The sequence below is a fragment of the Ambystoma mexicanum genome, chromosome 6p, assembly GCF_040938575.1.
Source record: "Ambystoma mexicanum isolate Mex_15411 chromosome 6p, UKY_AmexF1_1, whole genome shotgun sequence".
NCBI lineage: Eukaryota > Metazoa > Chordata > Amphibia > Caudata > Ambystomatidae > Ambystoma > Ambystoma mexicanum.
In genome coordinates, this window is record NC_090935.1 from 657,286,200 (window position 1) to 657,309,433 (window position 23,234).

At 46.8% G+C, this 23,234-nt stretch overlaps 1 protein-coding gene across 3 annotated transcripts in view; it reads left to right on the forward strand.

The window, feature by feature from the left end:
* Positions 1–23,234, forward strand: part of NAIP (NLR family apoptosis inhibitory protein) — a 683,156-nt gene that overhangs the window by 166,693 nt on the left and 493,229 nt on the right. For all 3 annotated transcript variants that reach the window (XM_069627525.1, XM_069627526.1, XM_069627527.1), the window contains one exon: positions 5,799–7,892. In XM_069627525.1, the coding sequence (XP_069483626.1) occupies positions 5,799–7,892 (2,094 nt within the window). The remainder of the gene's footprint in view (positions 1–5,798; positions 7,893–23,234) is intronic.

A 23,234-nucleotide genomic window follows, 5' to 3' on the forward strand; every position in this document is an offset into this window, starting at 1 on the left:
TATATGCTTGATTGTATGCCTTAGGCCAGTTGCCACCGCCTCTTTCAAAATACTGCATTCTATGATTGATTGTATGCCTTAGGCCAGTTGGCGCCGCGGCCATCATTGAAAAAATTACATTCTATGCTTGATTGTATGCCTTAGGCCAGTTGCCGCCGCCATCACTGAAAAAACAGCATCCTATTTTAGACTGTTTGCTTAGGGCTAGTTATAGCCACCACCTCTAAAAGAAATGGCATCCCACGGTAGATTGCCTCTCAAGCCAGTTACTACCGCCACTTCAAAAATACTGCATCATATGTTAGACTCTATTTCCGAAGCCAGTAGCCACTGCCACGCTGCATCTTGTACTAGTTGGTATCTCGTAGGCTTACTGCCTCTACCACCTTGTCCAAAACGGCACCCTGTACAAGGACATACTGCCAAGGCTAGTTGCAGCCGCCCCACTATCAAAGTTGTATCTGATAAGACTACACCACCCTGGCCAGTTACCGCAGCCCCTCTCCATTTCCCCTACCCACGATATATGCCTGCCTACTACCTAGGCCTACACACAGACTCCCGTTGTCGATAGCATATTGCCCACCCCCCGCCTACCAATGCCTCCTTCAACACGATCAAGCCCACATCCCACACAAAAACCCCAGCGCACACACCGCATTTCCTGCGTCTTACACCTTGTTGTGGCCCTTACCATCTCACTTGCCACCCTAAAGAAAACCAGCGCAACCACAATGTCTTGCACCATCACGCCCCTCTCAGCCTACACACCACCACCTCAGCACACTCTCGCCATTATCAACACCATGGCATATCCATCAGCGGCCATTCCCCAAATCAATGCTGAATACAGACTATCCAGGCTAAGAATCTGCACCAAGCCCATCCAACTTCTCAGCCTGCCCATTACCACAGCCCGCAGAAATCTCAAATTAGGCTCTCGTTCTACCTTCACATATGCACCTCCCCATCTCGACAAGACCAAGCCCCGCTGCAACCAGCAAGCTCCTCTCAAACTTTCCGCCACCCAACACACCTTCACACACCTGTCACTCACCACAGCACTGCGCACTATTAACTCTCCAACCACCACCGTCCCCAACCTTTTCAACTCCCACCCCCTTCCAGCACCACCAAAAAACACAGGCCCGCACAGCCTCTCCAATTCGCCCTCATTAATGCTCGATCCCTACCTGCTCATGCCCTCAACATAAATGACCTTATCATGTCAAACAGCTTAGACATGCTTGCTGTCACAGAATTGTGGCTCCATGAAGCATCTGGCCCTGCCATCTCCATGGCCCTCCCGCAAGGCTACTCTATCCTCAGACAGGACCGTCAACTCGCAAAAGGGGGAGGCGTATCCCTCATATCTAAGGACACTCTTACCATTAGGCCATGTGACCACCCATGGGAAGGTAACACCAACCTCCTCTCAGTTAAACTGTCCCTATCTCCCTATTGCAGCGTAAACATACACATCATCAATAGGCCTCCTGGCACTGCTCCAGACTTTCAAGGACATCTCCTCCATATTCTAGGCAACAACCTAAAAAGCACCACTAAAACCATCCCAATAGGAGATCTCAACTTGGGCCTCAACGACCCAAATGACAAAGCCATTCAGTGCCATTGCCACGGCATCAGCACACACCACGAAACTCATTACAGCCATTAAACCATTCCTATCTAACCAAAACTGCCTCTCCATCGCTCGAGCCACCATTGGAGGCAAATTGGACTACTGCAATGTTCTCCTAGCAGGCACCTCAGCTAAAAACATAAACAGGCTCCAAGTAGTCCAAAACAACGCACTCAGAGCAGCCCTAAGCATTCACAAAAGAGACCACATTACCCAGGCCAGACGATCCGCTCACTGGCTCCCTGTCAAAAAGCGAATCACCTTTAAAACCCTCACCCTGACACATAAATGCCAAAACCTCTCCGCCCCACCATACCTATCAGACACCATCATCAGAGAGTCCTTGGAGCTCCCCAAAAGAAGCTTTTACGCCAACCAACTCCACATCCCACACATCAAAAGAGCCAAAGCTGGAGGGATTGGTTTCCCTCATATAGCGGCCAAACTCTGGAACGACCTGCCCTCTGCCCTTCGGGCCGAGAACTCCACCACGGCCTTCTGCAAAAAAGGTCTCAAAACCCTACTATTCAACTAACCCCTCCTCCCCCCCAAGCCCTCTGCCACCCCTCTCCACCCCAACCTCGTTTTAGTGCTTGCCTCTCTCTCAGTCAACTATGTACGTTCTACGTTCCACTGTATCATGAAACTAAGCTCTTTATTTGTAACCAGCAATGTCTTCTGATGTACTGTAACAGCGCCACGATGCCCACGGGCTGCTGTGCGCTTTATAAATAAATAAATAAGGACACTGCACTAGGAGTTAGTTATTCACACTTCGTGAAGGTTGCTCCTTTCTCAATAGCCATCCCATGAGACAGCAAACAGTGACTTGCACCACTGTTAAAGAACATCGTTTTTTTCCTGTTGGGACACACCTTTCTGTATGTTTGAAAGACTTCTTATGACTGGCTATACCCACATGGACAGAACCATGTGAACCTATTGCAATATTTTGTTGAAAAGGACTATCTGAAAGAAAGTTAAGTTGGTCTACTACTCAAATGCACTATTAAATTGCTTGAGAAATGCTTAGAAGAAAAGTAATGTAGGGGATTAAAAGTAATGTAGTTGTGAAGTAGATATGTATGTAATTATGGAATTACTGTGTACTGATTGATCTAATGCAGCCCATATACTCCCCTTTTGAATGCATGCTGTGGTTATGGATGATATATCCGCTATGTAACTTTTCATATGATATCTAATACTATCATAAAGAAAGGATACATTGACAAACTAGATATCATTTTATGCCGCCTTTGAGCGTGCCACTGATAACTGACCTGAGACCCCCAATTCATATCACAAAGCTTATCAAATAGCCTCCTTAGAATTCACAGGGACACAGTACTCAAAAGTTCCAGATTATTATATTATTATATTAAATTGTGTTATTGCCCTAACTGTCACTACTCTGCATGTTTACTTATACCAGACTTTGGCAAGTACTGTTGGTCCCATAAGCCACAAGCCGGAAGTGGTTTTCTCTTCGGTCTTGGTAATGAAGTTATGGAAGTCACTACCACTGCTACCCTTAAGCACTGTTTTTCTCCAATACCCTACCAAAGAGATATAAACCTTGAGCTCACGCTTGTGGTATATGCCCCACTCTACAAAGCTACCCAAAGCTTCTATTCCATCTGTCGGAGCCTCCTCCCGTACTACCAGTCTCCTTTGTCGTCATTCAACCGATGAAGCAAGGGTCAGTCGCTGCCTTTGCCTCCACTTTCATCCCCCCTCCAGCCCCTGCATCTCACTTTCCCTGGCTCTGTCCTTGACAACCTGCACCTCTCCATCTCCAACACCCTTGCCTCTGTCATGAGGATCTGCCTGAAGCCCACGTCCCAGTGCACCAGATGGTATAACTCCCGATATAGGTTCTCAAAAACAGAAATGCAGAGGTGCTGAATGGAAGTGGCAGACCTCAGGTTCACACTCCGACAAAATGGCCTGTCGCCTGCTCCAAAGGCAATATCGCTTCTCCATCCGTTCCAAGAAGAGGGCCCACATTAAAGCCCACAATTTCTGAAGCCACTAACTACACAGCTGAACTTATCCAAATCCCCAAGGAACTTGCAGCTCCAACTGCAGTTTCAACCTCTCCCCTTCCTTCCCAGGCCCTCTGCACCGCCTTGGCCTCCCATTTCACTTCGAAAAGTCAGGACATCCTGTCCCCACTCTCTACCACCACCATCTCCACTCCCACTCCTGCTCCCCTGCATCCCTTGGCTTCCCTCCCTCTTCCCACTGCACAGTCTTCCCTCCTGCCCATAGCACCTGATGAGGTCTCTAAAGTTGTCCGCTCTATGAAGGTCTCACCCAAACAGTTGCTGCCCTGCTCCTCTAGAATCATTAAGGACAACATCTCCACTCTTGCCTCGGTTCTTGCCGACTTCTGTAACCACTCCTTCGCCACTGGCTCTTTCCTTCTATCCCTCATGCACTCCCTTGTGCACCCTCTCCTAAATAAGCTATCTGCTGACCCCTCTTGCACCGCTATCACCCTATCTCCACCACCCCCTTCCTGGGTAAACCTTTGGAGAAGTTCGCCCTCCCCCAATTAATCCTTCATACTGAACTCGTTGGTTGCCTCCATGACCATCAATCTGGGTTCCGGGCATCCAGAGGCACGGAACTGCTCTCCTAAAAACCTGAAGACTTGCTTGCAGATCTTAACTCTAACTCTCCTGCTGTTCTCATTCTCCTCGACCTCTCCTCTGCCTTTGACACGGTCAACCATTCTATCCTCATAAAACAGCTCTGCGATACCCTCAGTAACACGTACTGGGCACTGGACTGGCTGACCTCTTTCCTCACTAACCACCCTTCCCAGCTGAAACTGGGCCATTTCTCCTCCACCACCTAACTCTCTACCTGCAGCGTCCCCCAAGGCTCTATCCTATTGCCATGGCTCTTCAATATCTATCGCACTCGTCTTACTCACCTCATTGCCTCCTTCTCTCCTCACTTCTAGTCTTATGCTGATGACACACAGCTCTGCTTCAAACTTCCATCTTCTACCTCCTCCAACACTCTCATCCCCGACTCTCTGACTGCCATCCAGGCATGGTGTGAGACTAACGAGCTCTGTCTTAATGCCGCTAAGACGGAGATCCTTCTCATTGTGCCTTAAGCCCAGGGACTGCATCTCTCCAGCCCTAATACGTCTCCACTGACTTCCCGGTGGCCGCAAGGATCAAATTCAAGACCCTCTGCATCATCCACAATGCTTGGTGTGGCCTGATCCACACTATCTCCAACTTTCCCTCCCTAAATACTTCCCTGCTAGAGCCCTCCGCTCCTCTGACTCCAACTCTCTGCTTATCAAACGCTTCTCCAAGCTGGCGCCTCTCTTTGGAACAGCCGCCCTACTCCCCTCAGACTTGAGCCAGACCTCCCTAAATTCCGGAAACTTCTCAAAACTCTGCTTTTCTCTACCTCTTTCCTTTCCCTGCTAATCACCCCACTGCCGGTGAGACTAACGGCCTGGTCCTTCATGAATCTCACAGGTTGTTACCAGGACCTCCACCCAATCTACACCAGCACCCCCTGCCTCAGCACTGCCCCTGTGGGCATCCTTCCTGGAGGCTGTGCATCCCACCCGTGGGACTCTTCCGCCCTAGCACTTGCCATTGGCCTCCACCCTGGCTCCCCTTGCACTTTGCTCCCGTGCTCCCACCAGCACTTGTTCATACCGTCTCCCACCTGCGCACCCTCCCTTCTGTATCCCCTGCACTTCTCTTCACAGCACTTGCACGTCTGAATGTCACACGGTCTAGTAGGACCATGATTGTACACTTACTGTTTTTTTGCCACTGTTATTTTGTCCCCCCTCCTTCCTCAATCCTCGCTCATGGCAATTGTATATTTAATGTCTTTGCCACTGTTATCCATTTGGTTGTATATGCGCCTAATAAATGTTCAATAAATAAATTAATATATAGGATTATCCATTCATATCCATGGTATACATCTCACTCTTTCACCCTTTAAAACTACCTAAAGCATATATCCATTTTATAAAGGGGAGTCCCTATTTATTCATTAAATAATGTCTTTTAATAACTTGTAATTACTGGTGGTTTGAAGATGAAACTACAAGGTAAAACCTGCATTCTTCGTCTATCAACTGTGTATTTCTGTTATGTTTTCACAGGCGTGGCTAGCATCACACACCCGTGGCTTGAAGAGGCAAATGTGATTAATGAGCAGTTGACCAGCATATACCAGGAGACAAAGTTCGGGAAAATATCGTCCTTTGAAGATTTTAGTCACATTGCAATAGATTTGAAATCCCTTTTTGGAGATCTTGTGATCGTCTCGAAAGATTCCAGAAACCAGCCATTGAAGCAGCTCACGTTTCCTGAAGTCCTCCCAGAGCTGGACTCCATCACTCTGATAGAAGGTGAAGCCGGCAGCGGGAAGACCGCTCTGCTGCACAAGATTGCGATTCTGTGGGCCTCTGGGTGCTGTCCCATGCTATCCAGGTTCCACCTTGTGTTTTACCTCTCCCTTCGCAACACAGGTCGTGCTCAATGCTTGTCTGACATGATCTGTGAGCAGCTACTGGGTCCTAAAGGGGCACTGGCGGAGGCCAACCTGAATGAAATCCTCCAGCAACTAAAGAGTAGAGTTTTGTTTCTTTTTGATGACTATGAAGAGATGGACCCAGTCACAGAATCCATAGGTGAACTCATTCACAAAAACTATTTGAACAAACTATGTCTGGTCTTCACGGTGCGCACACATAGGAGTGGGCAGCTGCGTAAGTTTTCAGAAACAATACTGACCATCTCAGAATTTCCATTGTACAGCAGCATCTATCTATGCAAGAGACTATTTTCACATAACATGCCCCTGGTTGAAAGATTCTTTGTTGCTTTAGCACAATGCGACTCATTTCAAGCCTTTCTGAAAACCCCAATGTTCACACTTGCTCTCTGTATCTTTTGGGTTCAGCACCCAAACGACAAACTTTTAAGTGACGCCGCCATTTCCAAAGCTTATTTGCTCTACAACACTCGTAGGTTCACTAATGAAACAGAAAAAGTGAATGCCTTGACATCATCATGTGGCGAACTTGCTCTGCGAGGACTTTTAAAGCAGTCCTTCGATTTCAGGGACGAGGAACTCTCTGACGCTGGGGTCATTGGAGATGAAGCCCTCAGGATTGGTTTGTTGAGCAAATTCACCACCCAAAGACTTCGTCCTGTCTACAGGTTCTTTCACCCCATGTTCCAAGAGTTCATGGCTGGTACGAGAATGAGCGAACTTCTCGACTCCGACTTGGAAAAAGATCTGAAGCAAGCTCTCAGTTACTTGCAGCACGTGGATACGTTTCTGAAAGCTGGTGGACGCTTTCACTATTTTTTGAAATATGCCTGCAGGTCTTCGAAGTCAACAGCTGGCATCATATCTCACATATTTGGTCTCTTCGATAGCAGTGACGCCTTTAAATGCCAATCCGATAATGAGGATTACTTGATACAGCATCCCGAGTTGGCACACATGCAAACACTCTTCTTGCTCCTGAGCACCCAGGCACCAGAGAACTTACGCACATACCTGCTGAAATATTGGCTGACATTTGCCATTACAACTGCTGAGGCTGGCAATTCAGTGGAGTTCTGTGCTCCTTTGATACTGAGGTTTCTGACTGGAAAGTCTCTTGATTTCTATATGTCATCTCTGCCCAGTAGTCCTATCCTGGAATTCATGAGGTTATATCCAGAAAGCTGTTCCTTACTGGCCAGTATGACAGTGCTCATACAAGGATCACCAAGTACACCTTGTAATCTTCTATGTCCAGAAGATTATTCTCACTGGGGTATCCCAGTGGTTGAGCAAGAATATTCTGCGGCATTCCAGTATCCACCACTTGAAATACAAAAGCCAATAGATCCTTATTTACAGAGACGTCAACACGGCATCCGACCCTTTTTATTCGTTTCCAGCAACCACAAGATTCCAGTCCTGAGAATTAAAGCTACTAACATAACAAACACGGAGGAAAGCCTCTTGAGCAACCTCGTTGCACTCATGTCCATTTCTGACCATATTCACCTCGAGCTCAGTAAATGTGCAGGATTTATCGACACTATTAAGCCGGCGATTGTGCAGTTTAAGGATTCCTTTGTACGATGCTGCACCTCCCAAGTGGAACTGAGCACAGAAGAAGAGCAGCTGATCCTCTCAATGTCTTCCATTGAATCACTTGAAATTGATCATTCGAAAATATGCCAAAATGCAGGTATGGGATCTATTGACAAATTATAGAAAATCGATTATAGAGTACATATGATAACAAGGGTAACCAGTTGAAATGTGGTCGTCATAGCTGTGTGTGGCTTGTGTTAACTTCTCCACTACTTACACCCAGTTTATGATTATCTGTGTGGCTCTATATTTCAACGAAGACCATAGAGAACTGCTCATGGAACATGCGCCATTCTGTTAGGAGTGCAGAGAAGAAAGGGTGATGGGGAACAGATTGGCTCACTGAATAAAGCATAACCGGTGCAACTGAGCACTCCCAAGAGGACCTGTCACTAGTTCCGTAGGTTTGGCTCAAGCATTTGCCCTTCAGCACATTTTATTTATCTTAGCAAGGCTTTTTAAGTGGGAAAAGGTATGCCAGGCCCCCTGTTCGTTGTGATTTTGCAATCAAGCAGATTCATGCAATCAAGCGGAGGTCACTGGGGAAACTTGACTGGGATTGCTTGTGTTTGCGATGATGTAATGCAAACGACAAAGGCGCCCTGCAGATTCTAGAGACAACACTGGGGTTACCACAGCATAAATACCAAACCATAAGCCTGTCTGTTCTGCACACATATTTCAAAAGCCCTCACTTTACTGGAGTTCGAAACAGCTAATTGTGTTTGTAGAGTGGGACTTGAAAGCCAAAATATGTAAAGTACCGGGAACATTGTTCAAAGTTTACTAGATTATAAGACCATTTTTCACAAGGTTATGGGCTTCTTCGGCTAAATGATTTTGGGGGGAGTTAGTAACACATTGTTTAAGGTGTGAAAGGTACAGTGAGCAAAAAGTGATGGCTGCAAACTCTCAAAGTGGGAAAAAAATACAGAAGAGGTTATCATGCCATGTTCTTCTAGAGAGGGACACCTGCTACCTTTTTTGATTTTTTTTTTAAAGAACTTGGGGTTGGTCACCCTGAGTTACCTGGGGGAACCCAGACGTGGACCCCTTGCTCACTGTGCTTAGAGAGGCTCAGTTCACCTCACTGATGATGCCCAACAAGGCTGAAACACGTGTATGGGGTTGCTGATGGTACTCTTGTTCAGAAGAGAATTGCTATAGCATTTCGGGGCTGGACTGCCCATGTGGGCGGGACAAAGACTGATATGCAAATGGATATTTCCCATCTGTGAAAAGTACAGTGAGCAAAAAGCAATGGCTGTGGACTCTCAACGTGGGAAAAAAACACAGAAGAGGTTATCATGCCATGTTCTTTCGAGAGAGGGGCGCCTGCTACCTTTTTTGGACATGGCTTAATTTAAAATGCATTGGACAGTAACACTGACCACAATGTTACAGTATTTACTTGTCATATGCATGAAGTGAGTATATGTTTTCTCAAAAGGGTATTTTTTTTAAACTATGTAAAACACTCCAATAATGAGCCTATTGCCACAGCAATATTTGTTAAAACATGATAGAATTGAAACCTAACCTTATAAAGACAAATGGGGAATCTCAACTAGGCACAGTAATGCAAATATTACTAATTTCCATAAGCTCAGTAACAGATAGTGCCAATTTATATATGGTTGGCAACAAATGCTCATTAGGAGAATTGCTAATTTTACATGCCAAGTAACAGCAATGGTACTGTACTTGAGAGCTGTACCTAGTAGGCGAGGGACTATAGGGTATACATGAATGAACCACCCCTAGAAACCAGTAACACCTAATACAAGATAAGCCCATTCTCCCAAAAGTGCACCTATTATTATCGAGAATTCATTTTTTATTTCGTAACCTCGTGGCTGTAATTTAGTGCCATTGGTAACATGTACCTGGATGACAGACAGTGCAGTTTCATGAAGAAATCTATTTACATAAATACACTTTTAGGACACATTATTAAATTCACAATTAATATAAATACAAGCAACAGTGCACAGATCCATATATGTCTTGAAATACACATCTCCCATATTCAACCTACAACAAAATAAAGTGACAATCGTGAATATTGAAGATGGTGCCCACATTTGGCCTATTTACAACACCAACGTAATTCCATGTCAAGTGCTAACAAATAGTACTGATCACCTATACTTCCAACTTATGTTGACCCAACTTGTCATTCCTCATACTATATATAAATCAGGGAACTTCGTCAGGGGAAGAGAACGGCCACTAGAGGAGTGCAAATACTGAGGCAGTATCGCTTTCAGTCATAACAGCATGTTAACATGCTATGTTAATAGGCAACCAATGTAGTCCAGATACATCTACTTGGAGCTTTCTAATGCACTTATGCCCACCACACAGTCTGCGATTTCCAAAACAACCTAACGCACTTTCTGCACACTAATACGCACCTCACAGTCTGACACAAGACTGGATGTGATTGGAAAGTGCAGAGTGCTAGAATTTTAATGTTGGCCTCCATTACTTCAAGGCTCACAAATGCCCTTATTCACATTAGGGCATCTTTGATGCTTCCACTAGTGCTTGTAAGGCACCTAAGGAGTCAAAAGTCTCTTTAAAAAAACAGAGTAGTAAATTAACTTAGAAATTACGTTATCAAACAACTCTTTTGACTGGCAAGAGCTTTCCAGATCTCACTTGGTTTCGATAAAAACATCCGGGCAGACAAATACATCAGCATGTGTGCTTCACTACTTCTTTATGGCACACTTGCCTAAACATACCCACAGGTTAATTGTCCCAATTGTACTTACAATTAGATATGGTGTCCAGACATAAGGCATCTTGGTACCAACGTGTAGTAATGTGGCTCGAAGTGTTTCGTGTCTTGTGCTATTGCTTCTTGAATGTTTACTTGTGTCATAGACTTCAGCGCAGTATCTGACGTGAACCGTTCTGTACTTGACAGCGACATTTGCCGCTCTTTCTTCTCAACCACTTGTTTCTCCACGAACACAGCTGTCCTAGTTCCTGTTTATCATTTAATCACTAGGCTGCTCCTTGTCATTCAAGGGAGGTTGAAGCATGCGCACATGCATGTGCTGGCCATGGCCATAAATGCACTGCAGAGGGTAGTGTGGTATATTCTAACTTTCAAGCAAATAGGCATTCAGCAACTCATGGTCCACTGTAGCATTGGATGACCCACAGTTGAGCACCTGCATGGTCTACTTTGCAGACCAGGGTTCAAGACTGGTGAAGGCTTTATCAACTTGGCGATCCCTCCATCAACTTGGCACAAAGTTTTGATGTGTTCCATTAATGTTATTTTTAATGTGCAAAGTAAACAGTATATTAAAACACCAGAGCATTTTTAGTTTATTATTTTGGTTTAAATCATCCCGTGTTTTTTTTTAGTGTAGGAAGTGAGCGGGGAATGGCAATAAATGTGCTCAGTATTTATTCAGTATGTATTGTTACTTATTTATTATTTGTATATGTTCCCTGCTGTTTGTACAGTGCACAGTTAATAATGCATGTATTTTTATTTTTTATGAGCTACAGTTTAGTGCAACACCATTGCCATACTTTTCATGGCAGGCCTCAAACTTTACATTCGCCACTAACCATTGGTGAGTGATAATTGACTTTTGACAAGTAAGCAATGGTGTTCTCTGTGCATGTGGAGAAGTGAGGGAAGTGAGTACCTTTTTGTGCCTGGCTAGTAGTTTGCAACTTGAAATGTTCACCTCTGGTGGATGTGGGAAAAAAGGGAAAACATTATAAATTCTCATGTGGCCGCTCGCTGAGACAATGGGTCTCATATTATGACTAGGTTGTGTGTCTGCTGATATCATAAATGTTGATTTCAAATACTGAACTGTTACTGTACAGTACTTTATTAGAGGTCCTAGACACCTCTCCACCCCTCAAACTGAATACAGGTAACATGATATGCTGATCAATGGTTCCAGTATTGCAAAAATCTGAATTATAATGCTTTTTGAAGGAAAGGAGTAGATAAGGGGCAACATATATTTTTGGGGTCAGAATGACTCAAGAAGAGGAGGGTGTCTCCAGTTTTACTCATGTATCATGAATAAAATGTAGTCCGGAAGCTGGATAGAAAATGAGTTATGGTCAAAAGTAAATTGGTTTGCCGTTTGGTAAGCAAGGCTAAACATCTAGGCTGGACAGACTGAGATAAATTCTAAGATGGATGTCAAATACAAAATGGTGTCTTGCAAGCAGGTGTCAAAAGGCTTGACTCATTCTGTTCTGGAATATTCTTTGGCAGCATTTCAATGTGAGATAAGCACGTTTGTTATGGAATATTTAGAAATTCTGGCAAGGAAAGCAGACACTGATTGATAGTAGATCAGATAAAGGCATGGGAAAGCTACCAATTAGACAGAACAGCTGCTTACTTAGCAACAGATAAGATGAGTTCATAAATGTTTTGACAGTATGAGCTGCCAAGTAAATTTGGCAGGGCCTCGAGAAGCTGATAAGAACTGTTTCTTGGCATGATTTGAAGAATAATTAATTATGTTTAGCTGAGAATGGAATGAGCTCATCAGATGTGTCAGTCAGACGGTGTAACGCTCACCTGATATCCACGAGGACGTCACTCAGCCTGTTCTGACCTCTTAGGGCCTTGAACCCTTCCCTGGAGGCTATTCGACTGGAGACTGGGCCTGAAACACAGGATTGGTAGAGTTTAACTCCCTATTGTCTCTGTGGGCTTGAACCCCTTCTTTCCCAGGGTCCAACCCTTCCCTTTGATCCACGGCTCACCTTGTTTTCTTGGATAGTGTGCTCTCCGTCCTGCTTTCAGCGCAGGGGCGCGTTGATTGATGCGGGCTCGTTGCTGCCTAGTTACTTCACTGGCAAGAGTCCGACAGGTAAGTATAATGAGTCTTTTGAACAGTCCTCTAACTTTGTTCCTTTCTTTCCTTAGATGATGGCCGGCGTCCAGGGATGGCGGCGTGCTGCTGAGATGATTAGCGCTGAAGGTGAGGGAGAGCACGATGCGCGATGCACCCCTTTCGTATTTGTATTGAAATGAGTTATTTTTCTGTGTCTTTTAGGTGCTGCGACATTTTCAGCGTGGATGCCGGTTATGAAGAACAAATGTGGTGAGTAAGCACGGTATGCGGCACCTCTAGATGTTTCCACGCTAACCTGGAGTGTCTTTCCCCTCTTGCAGATGGATGAGAAGTTCCGGAGACAGAGTTCCCCCAGAGCGGCTGGGATTCAGGTAAGCTTTTGAAGCTCGAGCAGTATTTAAAAATAAGCAAAGATTTGCAGAAAGCTTACTAATGCCTTTTTTCTGTTCTTTTCCCATTTCTTTAGGAAGCGGCGTGCCGGATGGGAAAGACACCGTCGAAGATGCCCGCAGAACAGAAGGAGCGATGAATGATGGGCAGAAGTGCGGCAAGGTAAGGCTGTTCCTAAGGGTGTTCTTGTTCTTGCAGGAGCTGAGCGCAGAAGAAAGATGCAGGCCTACTGGAGACCGATCCGAACACGGTGAGTGTCACGCTGCAGGTGCAGAAAACGCAAAGCATGTTTCTCAGTCTGGGAGTGGCTTAAATAGTCTCTGGGTATCCCAGGTGTCTCTGGGCTGAACCACACCCAAAAGACTAGACTGCACATGCAGTTCTGGGAACTGAAACATGTGGGGGCATCCATCTTGTCCCCATCAATGCACTGCAAGTCCAATCCCCAATGTTATCCTATGGGAGTGAGTGAGTCTGGGGCCACAAGCGCCAAGTCTGGCTCCAAGTGGGTCTTTGGAGGGTTGGAGAGGCCCTTGAGGGCCATGTAGGTGATCAAGGCATGGCTCCAGCCTGACATCTTGGAGGGCTGGGGACATGAGGGGCAGGAATCATGACAGACGGAGCATGCGAAGATGGGCTAATGTGGGCTTGGTGAGTGGCAGTTAAGCCAACCAATCAAAGACAGGGAGGGCTTATATTCTAGTTAAGAGAACCAATTAGAAATCTATCCTGAATTTGCATGAAGTATTGCATCAGTCTGAAAAGGCCTATATAAGTAAGCTGATTGTAGGAGCTCAGTGTGCTCCCAGCATGTGACTGAGACCTGACTGCCAAAGCCTACAACAGAGAATACAGATATTTCTTTTATGAATGTGTGTGGCTTGGTGGTAGACCAGAAATTTAAAAAGCTCATGTCCATTATTAACATCCGACATTAAACATTAACTATTACAAATATATTCTGGTATACTGTAGGCATAATGAAGCCAGAGAACCAGGGTTTCAAAATGCAACCTGCAGGTCGCAAGCTATTTCAGACAACAACACATCATCTTCCCACTTTGTACTTCTTGGGTAGAGCTAATTACTGTGCTAGTCCAAAACATTTGTCTGGTATTTGCAGAGAAAAGGGGCATACATCGCTTAACTGAAGGCAGGCAGCGCGGGGGCAGACAAGAAATGAAAAAAGGTCACATTCATTGACATTATTAAACATTACTCAAAGCATTACTTTACTTATATATGTTGCCATTGACCCCCCAAACTGCAGGCCTACATCACTTATAGAGGAAGTATAGCTCAGTGGCAACGCGTTTGTCTTGGAAGCAAGACAACACAGTGCAATGCTTAGAAACCACATGCTGTTATTAAGTGTGTTATAAAGGAACAATTATAATAATATATGACGCGGACAATGTCTCGTCATAGTTGGAGAATAAGGGCATCGTTAACAGGAGGAGTTCAGCTTGCATCTTCAAACTCAATAGGACTAACGTGTTTCCATAGGCAGATGCATTAATGAAAGGGTTCTGTACACGCTATTGGCAGGCACTGTAATTCTGCAACATAGACAGATTGGCAGCACAAATCTCGGGTACAAAGAGGAAAACCTACATTGGTACTGAGTGTAATCGGCCTGTGCCATATACTGTACCATAATGCTCTGTAAAAAAAAAAGAATCTTGCACAATACAGAATTGCTGGATGGCAGGCCATGACTTCAGTCTCTAAAAGTACTGCAAAATAAAACATTTGAAAAATATGATCTTAACGCTGTGTACTGTATACCCGACTAATAGTTGGTTTTTGAAAGTGCAAACCTGATCATAGAAGCAAAGGCAGAACTTTGGAATTGAGTGATACAATATTAGGGAACTCTGAAAAAGTGTGGTTTTCAATATCCGATGAGCAGGGAAGGCCATTTTTAAAATATGCACCTTACCTTACCCACAGTGTGATAAGGCCGCTATAAAGCAGCCTTTGGCTGGCTATGGGAGAGACACACCCAGGACACAGTTATCAAGCTGGATTTGGGAGCTGCCCCACACAATAAATATGTGTCTAGAAACTGCCATGCATAATAACGCAGTGCAACAATCCAGCTTGCATACTGGATAGACAGAAATCACTAACTAAAAAGGTGCGCATCTTCACCTTTGCAAGAAACTGAAAGATAAATGCCAGAGAGGACCAGGCCTCAAGTACTAGCTGTTTTGCTGGAGACTGTCCCATGCTTCTCTACAGTAGCAGTAAGGTGCACCAAGTCTGTACAAGTAAACAATGCACAAATCGGCCCATCATGAATGGCATAGAGTCTGGCAGCGGGTGGGTGGGGAGAGCACAGACCTGTGGATCTGTTAGATAGAACAATACTGTTGGTGGTCATGGGACTGGCCCACCCCCAGCTATCTAATCAGATCATTATTGGTATTATTGTTATAGAACATCATCTCTTGTCAAGGGTCTAAGAACTTGGACACTGCTACATGGATGCACTATCTCCAACTATCAAATGTGTACACATAGCTACTCGGATCCCAAACCATGAGGGAAACTGCTGCTCCAAGCGTACATAAGCCGATATTGTATGTGGCACCAATAGAATATTCTGAAGTGTAATGTGCAAGTGGTAACAAAATTGCCATGACCCAACTCAAAGGAAAGAAATGTAAAAAGGTAGAATAAATTGTCACACACATTTAAAAAAATAAGCATTTTTTTTATTCAGCAGTTGAGTAAATAAGAAGCGTGACAGTTTGCAAAGAGGGAACAAAAAAGTGCCATTGGACGTTTTTGTTCCAAAAAAACCCAAGGCAAATGTAAAAATTAGTTAGACGAGGTGGATCTGAACCCATCTCTCCATGGTCAAAGGTTCCTCTTGGTTCTAGTGAATTTGCAACAACAATATATGTTAGGGATCCCTGAAGACATCTGTCAAGAATGGCACTCTGTCAAGAGTGGCACAGGGTACCCAGGTAGGTTTTGGGTGGCTGTGCTGAAGTAAGGTAGCAGATAAGCACACAAAGCAGGAAGTTCAACAAGAAAGAAGAGTAGGAAACTAGCTGTGAGCCAAAAGGGGCAAAAGATACAAAGGTACAAACCAACTGGATTCCCTCTTGGGGTGTATGCTGAAATAGGAAAGAGTGTTCCACGAACCTTAGGAAACTCCAGCCTTCTGCACAGATTGCTATAACAGAGGCCCACGCTGTATGCTCATGGCTGGGAAACACAGCAGTGGGTGTCTGTAACAATGAAAACGCGACAAGGGAAGGGGCAGAGGTTGCCTGCCGGAAACCAAAAGGCAAGCTCTGTACAAAGGGATTACATAAGACTCATGAGTAGACAAGAACAGATATATCCAGCGAAAAGGAAGTCAATGAGCAATCTAGCAGAAGGACATGAAGGAAAGGCAGTTAGACTGAAGCAGATAACCTAAGGTGGAGTACAGAGGACTAAAGGAAGAGAACAAGGGAGCAGCAGTCAGGAAAACAGAAGGGCTGCAAAGTAGGAAGCAGGTCTGCAGTCAAGAGTGGCACTAGGTGCAGGCAAACTGTAGTGGACTGCAGAGGACTGTAGTAGGCTGCAAGGCAGGGAGTCCAGAAGAACAGGACAGAGAGAGATTAGTAGTAGGCGACAGACAGAGAGCCCAAAAGAATAGGGCCACGAGGTAGGGAGCCCAGAGGAGCAGGGCCGTAGGCAGCTAAGTGTAAAACAGGCTGTAAGGCAGAGGAGTGTAGCAAGCCGCAAGGCAGGGAGCCCAGAGGACAAGGGCTGTAGGCAGCGCAGGGAAACAGGCTGCAAGGAAGGAGCCCAGAGGACACGGGCGGTAGGCAGCGGAGGGAGCAGGCTGCAAGGAAGGAGCCCAGAGGACAAGGGCTGTAGGCAGCGAAGAGGTGCAGGCTGCAAGGTAGGGAGCCCAGAGGACAAGGGCTTGGAGACAGCAGAGGGTTGCAAGCTGCAAGGTAGGGAGCCCAGAGGACAAGGGCTTGGAGACAGCAGAGGGTTGCAAGCTGCAAGGTAGGGAGCCCAGAAGACAAGGGCTTGGAGACAGCAGAGGGTTGCAAGCTGCAAAGTAGGGAGCCCAGAGGACAAGGGCTGTAGGCAGCCGGAGTGAGGCAGGCTGTAGGGCAGGGAGCCCAGAGGACAAGGACTGTAGGCAGCCAGAGTGAGGCAGGCTGCAGGGCAGGGAGCCCAGAGGACAAGGACTGTAGGCAGCCGGAGTGAGGCAGGCTGCAGGGCAGGGAGCCCAGAGGACAAGGACTGTAGGCAGCCGGAGTGAGGCAGGCTGCAGAGCAGGGAGCCCAGAGGACAAGGGCTGTAGGTAGAAGGCAGCGGAGCGTGATCGGCTGCAAGGCAGGGAGCCCGGAAAGGGCACTGGATCAAAACAGGATAGTGCAGCAACAGGAACAGCATACAAAGTAGAGGGTCAGGGCAAACAGGAGCGGGGAGATCTCAAGATGCAAGACACTGTGCTCCTGCAGGCAGCTGCTTATATACAGCCCTGCCCTGTTCTGAGGCAGGCTAATTGGCAGCACCTGGAGCAGCACACCTGAAGACAATCTGCCTCCTCCCTCTCTGGTCCTGAGCAGGTGGAAGCAGCACTGGCTGCTAGGGCTTCTGGGGATTGTGGTCCTAATAACGATGAATGAGGATAGCCAGGAATTGAGGACTGTAGCCAGGTGCATTATGGTAAATGTAGTTAATTGAATAAAATAAGAAAGAACCAAAGTTGAGCAAATGGAAATAAAAGACCAAGGCGTGAATAGGAGTTGTTCAAAGAGTATTAGAGGGATAAATGAGTACCAAGTAGTCCATGATGGTTGCCAATGCGTGCGCCAGCGGCGCGCATGCCCCTCTCCATGCCCCTCTCCAGGCCCCCTGAAGACTGACCAACAAGAAGAGCACGTCCAAGGCCTGTCACACCATGAGAGAGAGTCTTATACCAAAAAGGCAAACCATGAAGCACCAAAAACTGTTTAATGCTGCAAGGTGAGAGCTTTGAAGGGAGGAGCCATTACCAATGTTTTGAACCTTTGAGGTAGAATTTAGAAAAGACAACTTCTTAGGGACCCAAAACCCAACAGTGCGTTCATGAACTGAGGAACTGTGGAGATGTGCTGCAGGCTCCATGGCACATATTGCTTTGAAAGAAGTGGTCTTCCTTAGGACTGGCAACAATACAGTGCTGAAAGGTGGAACCAGAGATCCAGCTGAATTGGTTGCTCTAGGACGGTCGTCCAAAAAGTCAGAAGCAGCAATGGCAACATGAAGATTTGCGACAGAGACTTCAGGAGTAACAAATGTTGCAGGAACTCCATACGTTGCAGGGAGATCAGGAATGGCAGTAGGAAGTTCAGATGATGTAATAGCTGGAAGTATAGGTGTCACAGGAGCACCAGCGGACAGGGACGCAACTGAGACTGATGGCGTTATGACTGGTAGTTTAGGTGCAGCAGTGGCACCAACAGGATCTACCGGAGCTGTAGCCTTAATAGGAGAACTTTTAACTGGCGCTGCAACAGGTACTGTCCTTGCAGGCAGAGAGGAAGGGGGTGCTTCGACTGCAGTAGGAGTGATCTGAGATGAGGCATCAGTAGCAGATTCAGGAGTACTAGCAGGGGGAGCAGCAGAGATTGGGCTTGCAGATTTTGTAACAAGTAGCATGGTGGATGTAGGACCAGGAAAGGGTAAGATTTCCGAAGGCTGGCCTGCAAAGTCTTGTGTGCCCAAGTTGATACATGGATCTGGGGTATTGACAGTAGGCAAAGTTGGATTCCAGACAGGTACTGGGTATGTTTCAGGATCTGACTCATGGTCAGGAGTACCAATGTTCATAGAAGCAGAGTACATCTCAGATCTGGTCACTTCAGGTAAGTGGGAGTAAAGGACCGACATCAAGGGCAAGAATGGAACAATCCTTTGACTCAGCGGAATCTCCAGTCAGATGATTACACTTGATCTTTGATGTAATGGCCGTGTGAGCGATCTGGCCCACTGGAGGAGTCCATTTTTCACTATCTGAACGACAGCCTGTGTTACTGTGGCTAGTAAGTGAATGAGCGGTGTCAAGCTTTAACTGGTATGTATATGCCAAGTTCAGGTCTTCCAACTGCTCTGTGCAAGTCTGTATCCTCTTCTGTGTTACCAGTACAGGCCTTAATCTGTTAAACTCTAAAGACAGAATGTCGGGTGTTGGACATAGTGTCAGATGGTCTGGTAAATTGTGTCCCTTTGCTAGATTCTTATAATGCAGATAGACAAATTCATCATAGAGGTCTTGGGTTTGTCTTTTAAGGCGCAAGAGCTGTTCTTGAAACTGGTATGTTCCATTAGCCAGTTCTACAACTTCGGAATCTGGTGTAGCAGAAAAGCCAGATGTTACAATCTGAAGACTGACCTTAGAGTTATTGTGGTTAGTAGTTACAGGGGAAGCATTAAGACAACCGATGGTCAGTATTGGTCCTTTGTACCCAGGACCAGCTGCTCTAACTTCAGGATACTGAATGTCTTGTCCTGTTAAATGAGTGGTATCGGTAGTCTGGGGAGGTTGAGTAGCTTGCCAAGCTGATCTTGAGGATGTCACTTTGGCAATAACGTACTCTGGTTGAGAGTTTGCCACAATGAGTGCAACATCTTTGGTTGAAGCAGTGTCAAAAGTAATGCCAGAACACGCATGAGTGTTATCCACTGGTTGGGCTAACAAAATCTGCAAGGATTCGTTATCTTGCTGTAGTTCTTCAACAGATAGAGACTGTGGATCATAGTTGCAAATGTCATCGTAGTTATACATAGAAGGGTCAGAGAGCCAGTGAGTGTAATACTGTGCTTGTAAACCTTTGTTTACTAGGGCGAGTCTGTCTTTTAAACTAGGGTTTTTGTTTGCTGTCCTTAGGAAAACTTTAGATTTTTGTAGAGGTTTCTTGAACCGAAAAGAAAGCATCTTTGGTCTGTGTGTGCCTTTCCTGCCTATGGAACAAAAATCTTTTTGGTCTTGCATTCTGTCAAAAATGGCACTCTGTCAAGAGTGGCACAGGGTACCCAGGTAGGTTTTGGGTGGCTGTGCTGAAGTAAGGTAGCAGATAAGCACACACAGCAGGAAGTTCAACAAGAAAGAAGAGTAGGAAACTAGCTGTGAGCCAAAAGGGGCAAAAGATACAAAGGTACAAACAAACTGGATCCCTCTTGGGGTGTATGCTGAAATGGGAAAGAGTGTTCCACGAACCTTAGGAAACTCCAGCCTTCTGCACAGATTGCTATAACAGAGGCCCACGCTGTATGCTCATGGCTGGGAACAACAGCAGTGGGTGTCTGTAACACTGAAAACGCGACAAGGGAAGGGGCAGAGGTTGCCTGCCGGAAACCAACAGGCAAGCTCTGTACAACGGGATTACCTAAGACACATGAGAAGACAAGAACAGATATATCCAGCGAAAAGGAAGTCAATGAGCAATCTAGCAGAAGGAAATGAAGGAAAGGCAGTTAGACTGAAGCAGATAACCTAAGGTGGAGTACAGAGGACTCAAGGAAGAGAACAAGGGAGCAGCAGTCAGGAAAACAGAAGGACTGCAAAGTAGGAAGCAGGTCTGCAGTCAAGAGTGGCACTAGGTGCAGGCAAACTGTAGTGGACTGCGGAGGACTGTAGTGGACTGCGGAGGACTGTAGTAGGCTGCAAGGCAGGGAGTCCAGAAGAACAGGACAGAGAGAGATTAGTAGTAGGCGACAGACAGAGAGCCCAAAAGAATAGGGCCGCGAGGTAGGGAGCCCAGAGGAGCAGGGCCGTAGGCAGCTAAGTGTAAAACAGGCTGTAAGGCACAGGAGTGTAGCAAGCCGCAAGGCAGGGAGCCCAGAGGACAAGGGCTGTAGGCAGCGGAGGGAGCAGGCTGCAAGGAAGGAGCCCAGCGGACACGGGCTGTAGGCAGCGGAGGGAGCAGGCTGCAAGGAAGGAGCCCAGAGGACAAGGGCTGTAGGCAGCGAAGAGGTGCAGGCTGCAAGGTAGGGAGCCCAGAGGACAAGGGCTTGGAGACAGCAGAGGGTTGCAAGCTGCAAGGTAGGGAGCCCAGAGGACAAGGGCTTGGAGACAGCAGAGGGTTGCAAGCTGCAAGGTAGGGAGCCCAGAGGACAAGGGCTTGGAGACAGCAGAGGGTTGCAAGCTGCAAGGTAGGGAGCCCAGAGGACAAGGGCTTAGAGACAGCAGAGGGTTGCAAGCTGCAAGGTAGGGAGCCCAGAGGACAAAGGCTGTAGGCAGCCGGAGTGAGGCAGGCTGTAGGGCAGGGAGCCCAGAGGACAAGGACTGTAGGCAGCCGGAGTGAGGCAGGCTGCAGGGCAGGGAGCCCAGAGGACAAGGACTGTAGGCAGCCGGAATAAGGCAGGCTGCAGGGCAGGGAGCCCAGAGGACAAGGACTGTAGGCAGTCAGAGTGAGGCAGGCTGCAGAGCAGGGGGCCCAGAGGACAAGGGCTGTAGGTAGAAGGCAGCGGAGCGTGATCGGCTGCAAGGCAGGGAGCCCGGAAAGGGCACTGGATCAAAACAGGATAATGCAGCAACAGGAACAGCATACAAAGTAGCGGGTCAAGGCAACTAGGAGCGGGGAGATCTCAAGATGCAAGACACTGTGCTCCTGCAGGCAGCTGCTTATATACAGCCCTGCCCTGTTCTGAGGCAGGCTAATTGACAGCACCTGGAGCAGCACACCTGAAGACAATCTGCCTCCTCCCTCTCTGGTCCTGAGCAGGTGGAAGCAGCACTGGCCGCTAGGGCTTCTGGGGATTGTGGTCCTAATAACGATGGATGAGGATAGCCAGGAATTGAGGACTGTAGCCAGGTGCATTATGGTAAATGTAGTTAATTGAATAAAAAAAGAAAGAACCAAAGTTGAGCAAATGGAAATAAAAGACCAAGGCGTGAATAGGAGTTGTTCAAAGAGTATTAGAAGGATAAATGAGTACCAAGTAGTCCATGATGGTTGCCAATGCGTGCGCCAGCAGCGCGGGTATGACAACATCTCTCTTCCTCCTTTGCTTCAGTATTCTCTGGCTCTTGTCAACTTCTAGGTCAAGGTCACCAGCAGACACTTTGCTCTGGGACATGCACACTGTGGACTGTTCACCAATAAAGCACACGTACACAATGAGCAATGTCCACACATGTGATTTGTGCATAACCAAAAAGTGTATTGAAATTGTGATTTGAATGAACACACCCCATCCCCCCTCCACCCTCAACTCCCCAACACACCCCATCCCCCCTCCCCCCTCAAGTCTCCAACACACACCATCCCCCTTCCCCCCTCAACTCCCCAACACACCCCATACCCCCTCCCCCTCAAGTCCCCAACACACCCCATCCTCCCTCCACCCTCAACTTCCCACAAAAGTGTGTGGATGTATCATGTGGGATTGTCCCACTGGGCGGACTCTATTGCCCCCCCTCTCCCTGCACCCGGGGCACCCCTGCCTGTACTCCGCAGGTTCCTGGCAGACCTGCGGACGGGGCTGGATGGGGCAGAACTGGCAGCCGAGGAGGTACTTGGCCCCTCACAAGGACGCATGTCCCTCAGAACCTGAACAAGGTTTGTGAGCATGTGCCGCATCGCGGCTAATTCCGTACATATGTCCTTGGTTGAGGATTCTATTGCCGCCTTCACTGTATCAGCACATTTTTGCATTTCGGCCCTAGCACTCCCACATTCGGCCACATGCTGGTTCATCAGTGAGGACAGTTGTTATTGCTGCTGGATTTTCTGTTCCATTGATTCCTGGTTTCTCTGGGCCAACGAGGATGCCAGTGGCGTGTCGAATGTGCTGCTCCCCTCCTGCACGATTTCAACTGGGGATGGAGTGGCTGGCCAAGAGTTATCAGGGGATTGACCCTGTATGGCTTCATCGTGCAGGCTGCATGGGGACAGGTAGGGGGAATGAAGGTGGCCAGTGGGGGGTCCTACAAATGGTGGTCAGTGATAATGTCGAATGCAATAATGTCGACAGTCAAAATGTCGAAAACAAAATGTCGAAAAGAATAATGGCGAAAACCAATAATGTCGAATTTTTTCTACATTTTTTTGAATTTTTAGAATAAATAAATAAATATATAATTAAAATGTGTTGAGTATGAGGGGTGAGAGGGTGGTGGGGTGGGGGGTAGCAGGGGGGTGTTTGGTGAGGGGGGTTGGGGGGACCCCCCTAGTAAATGATAT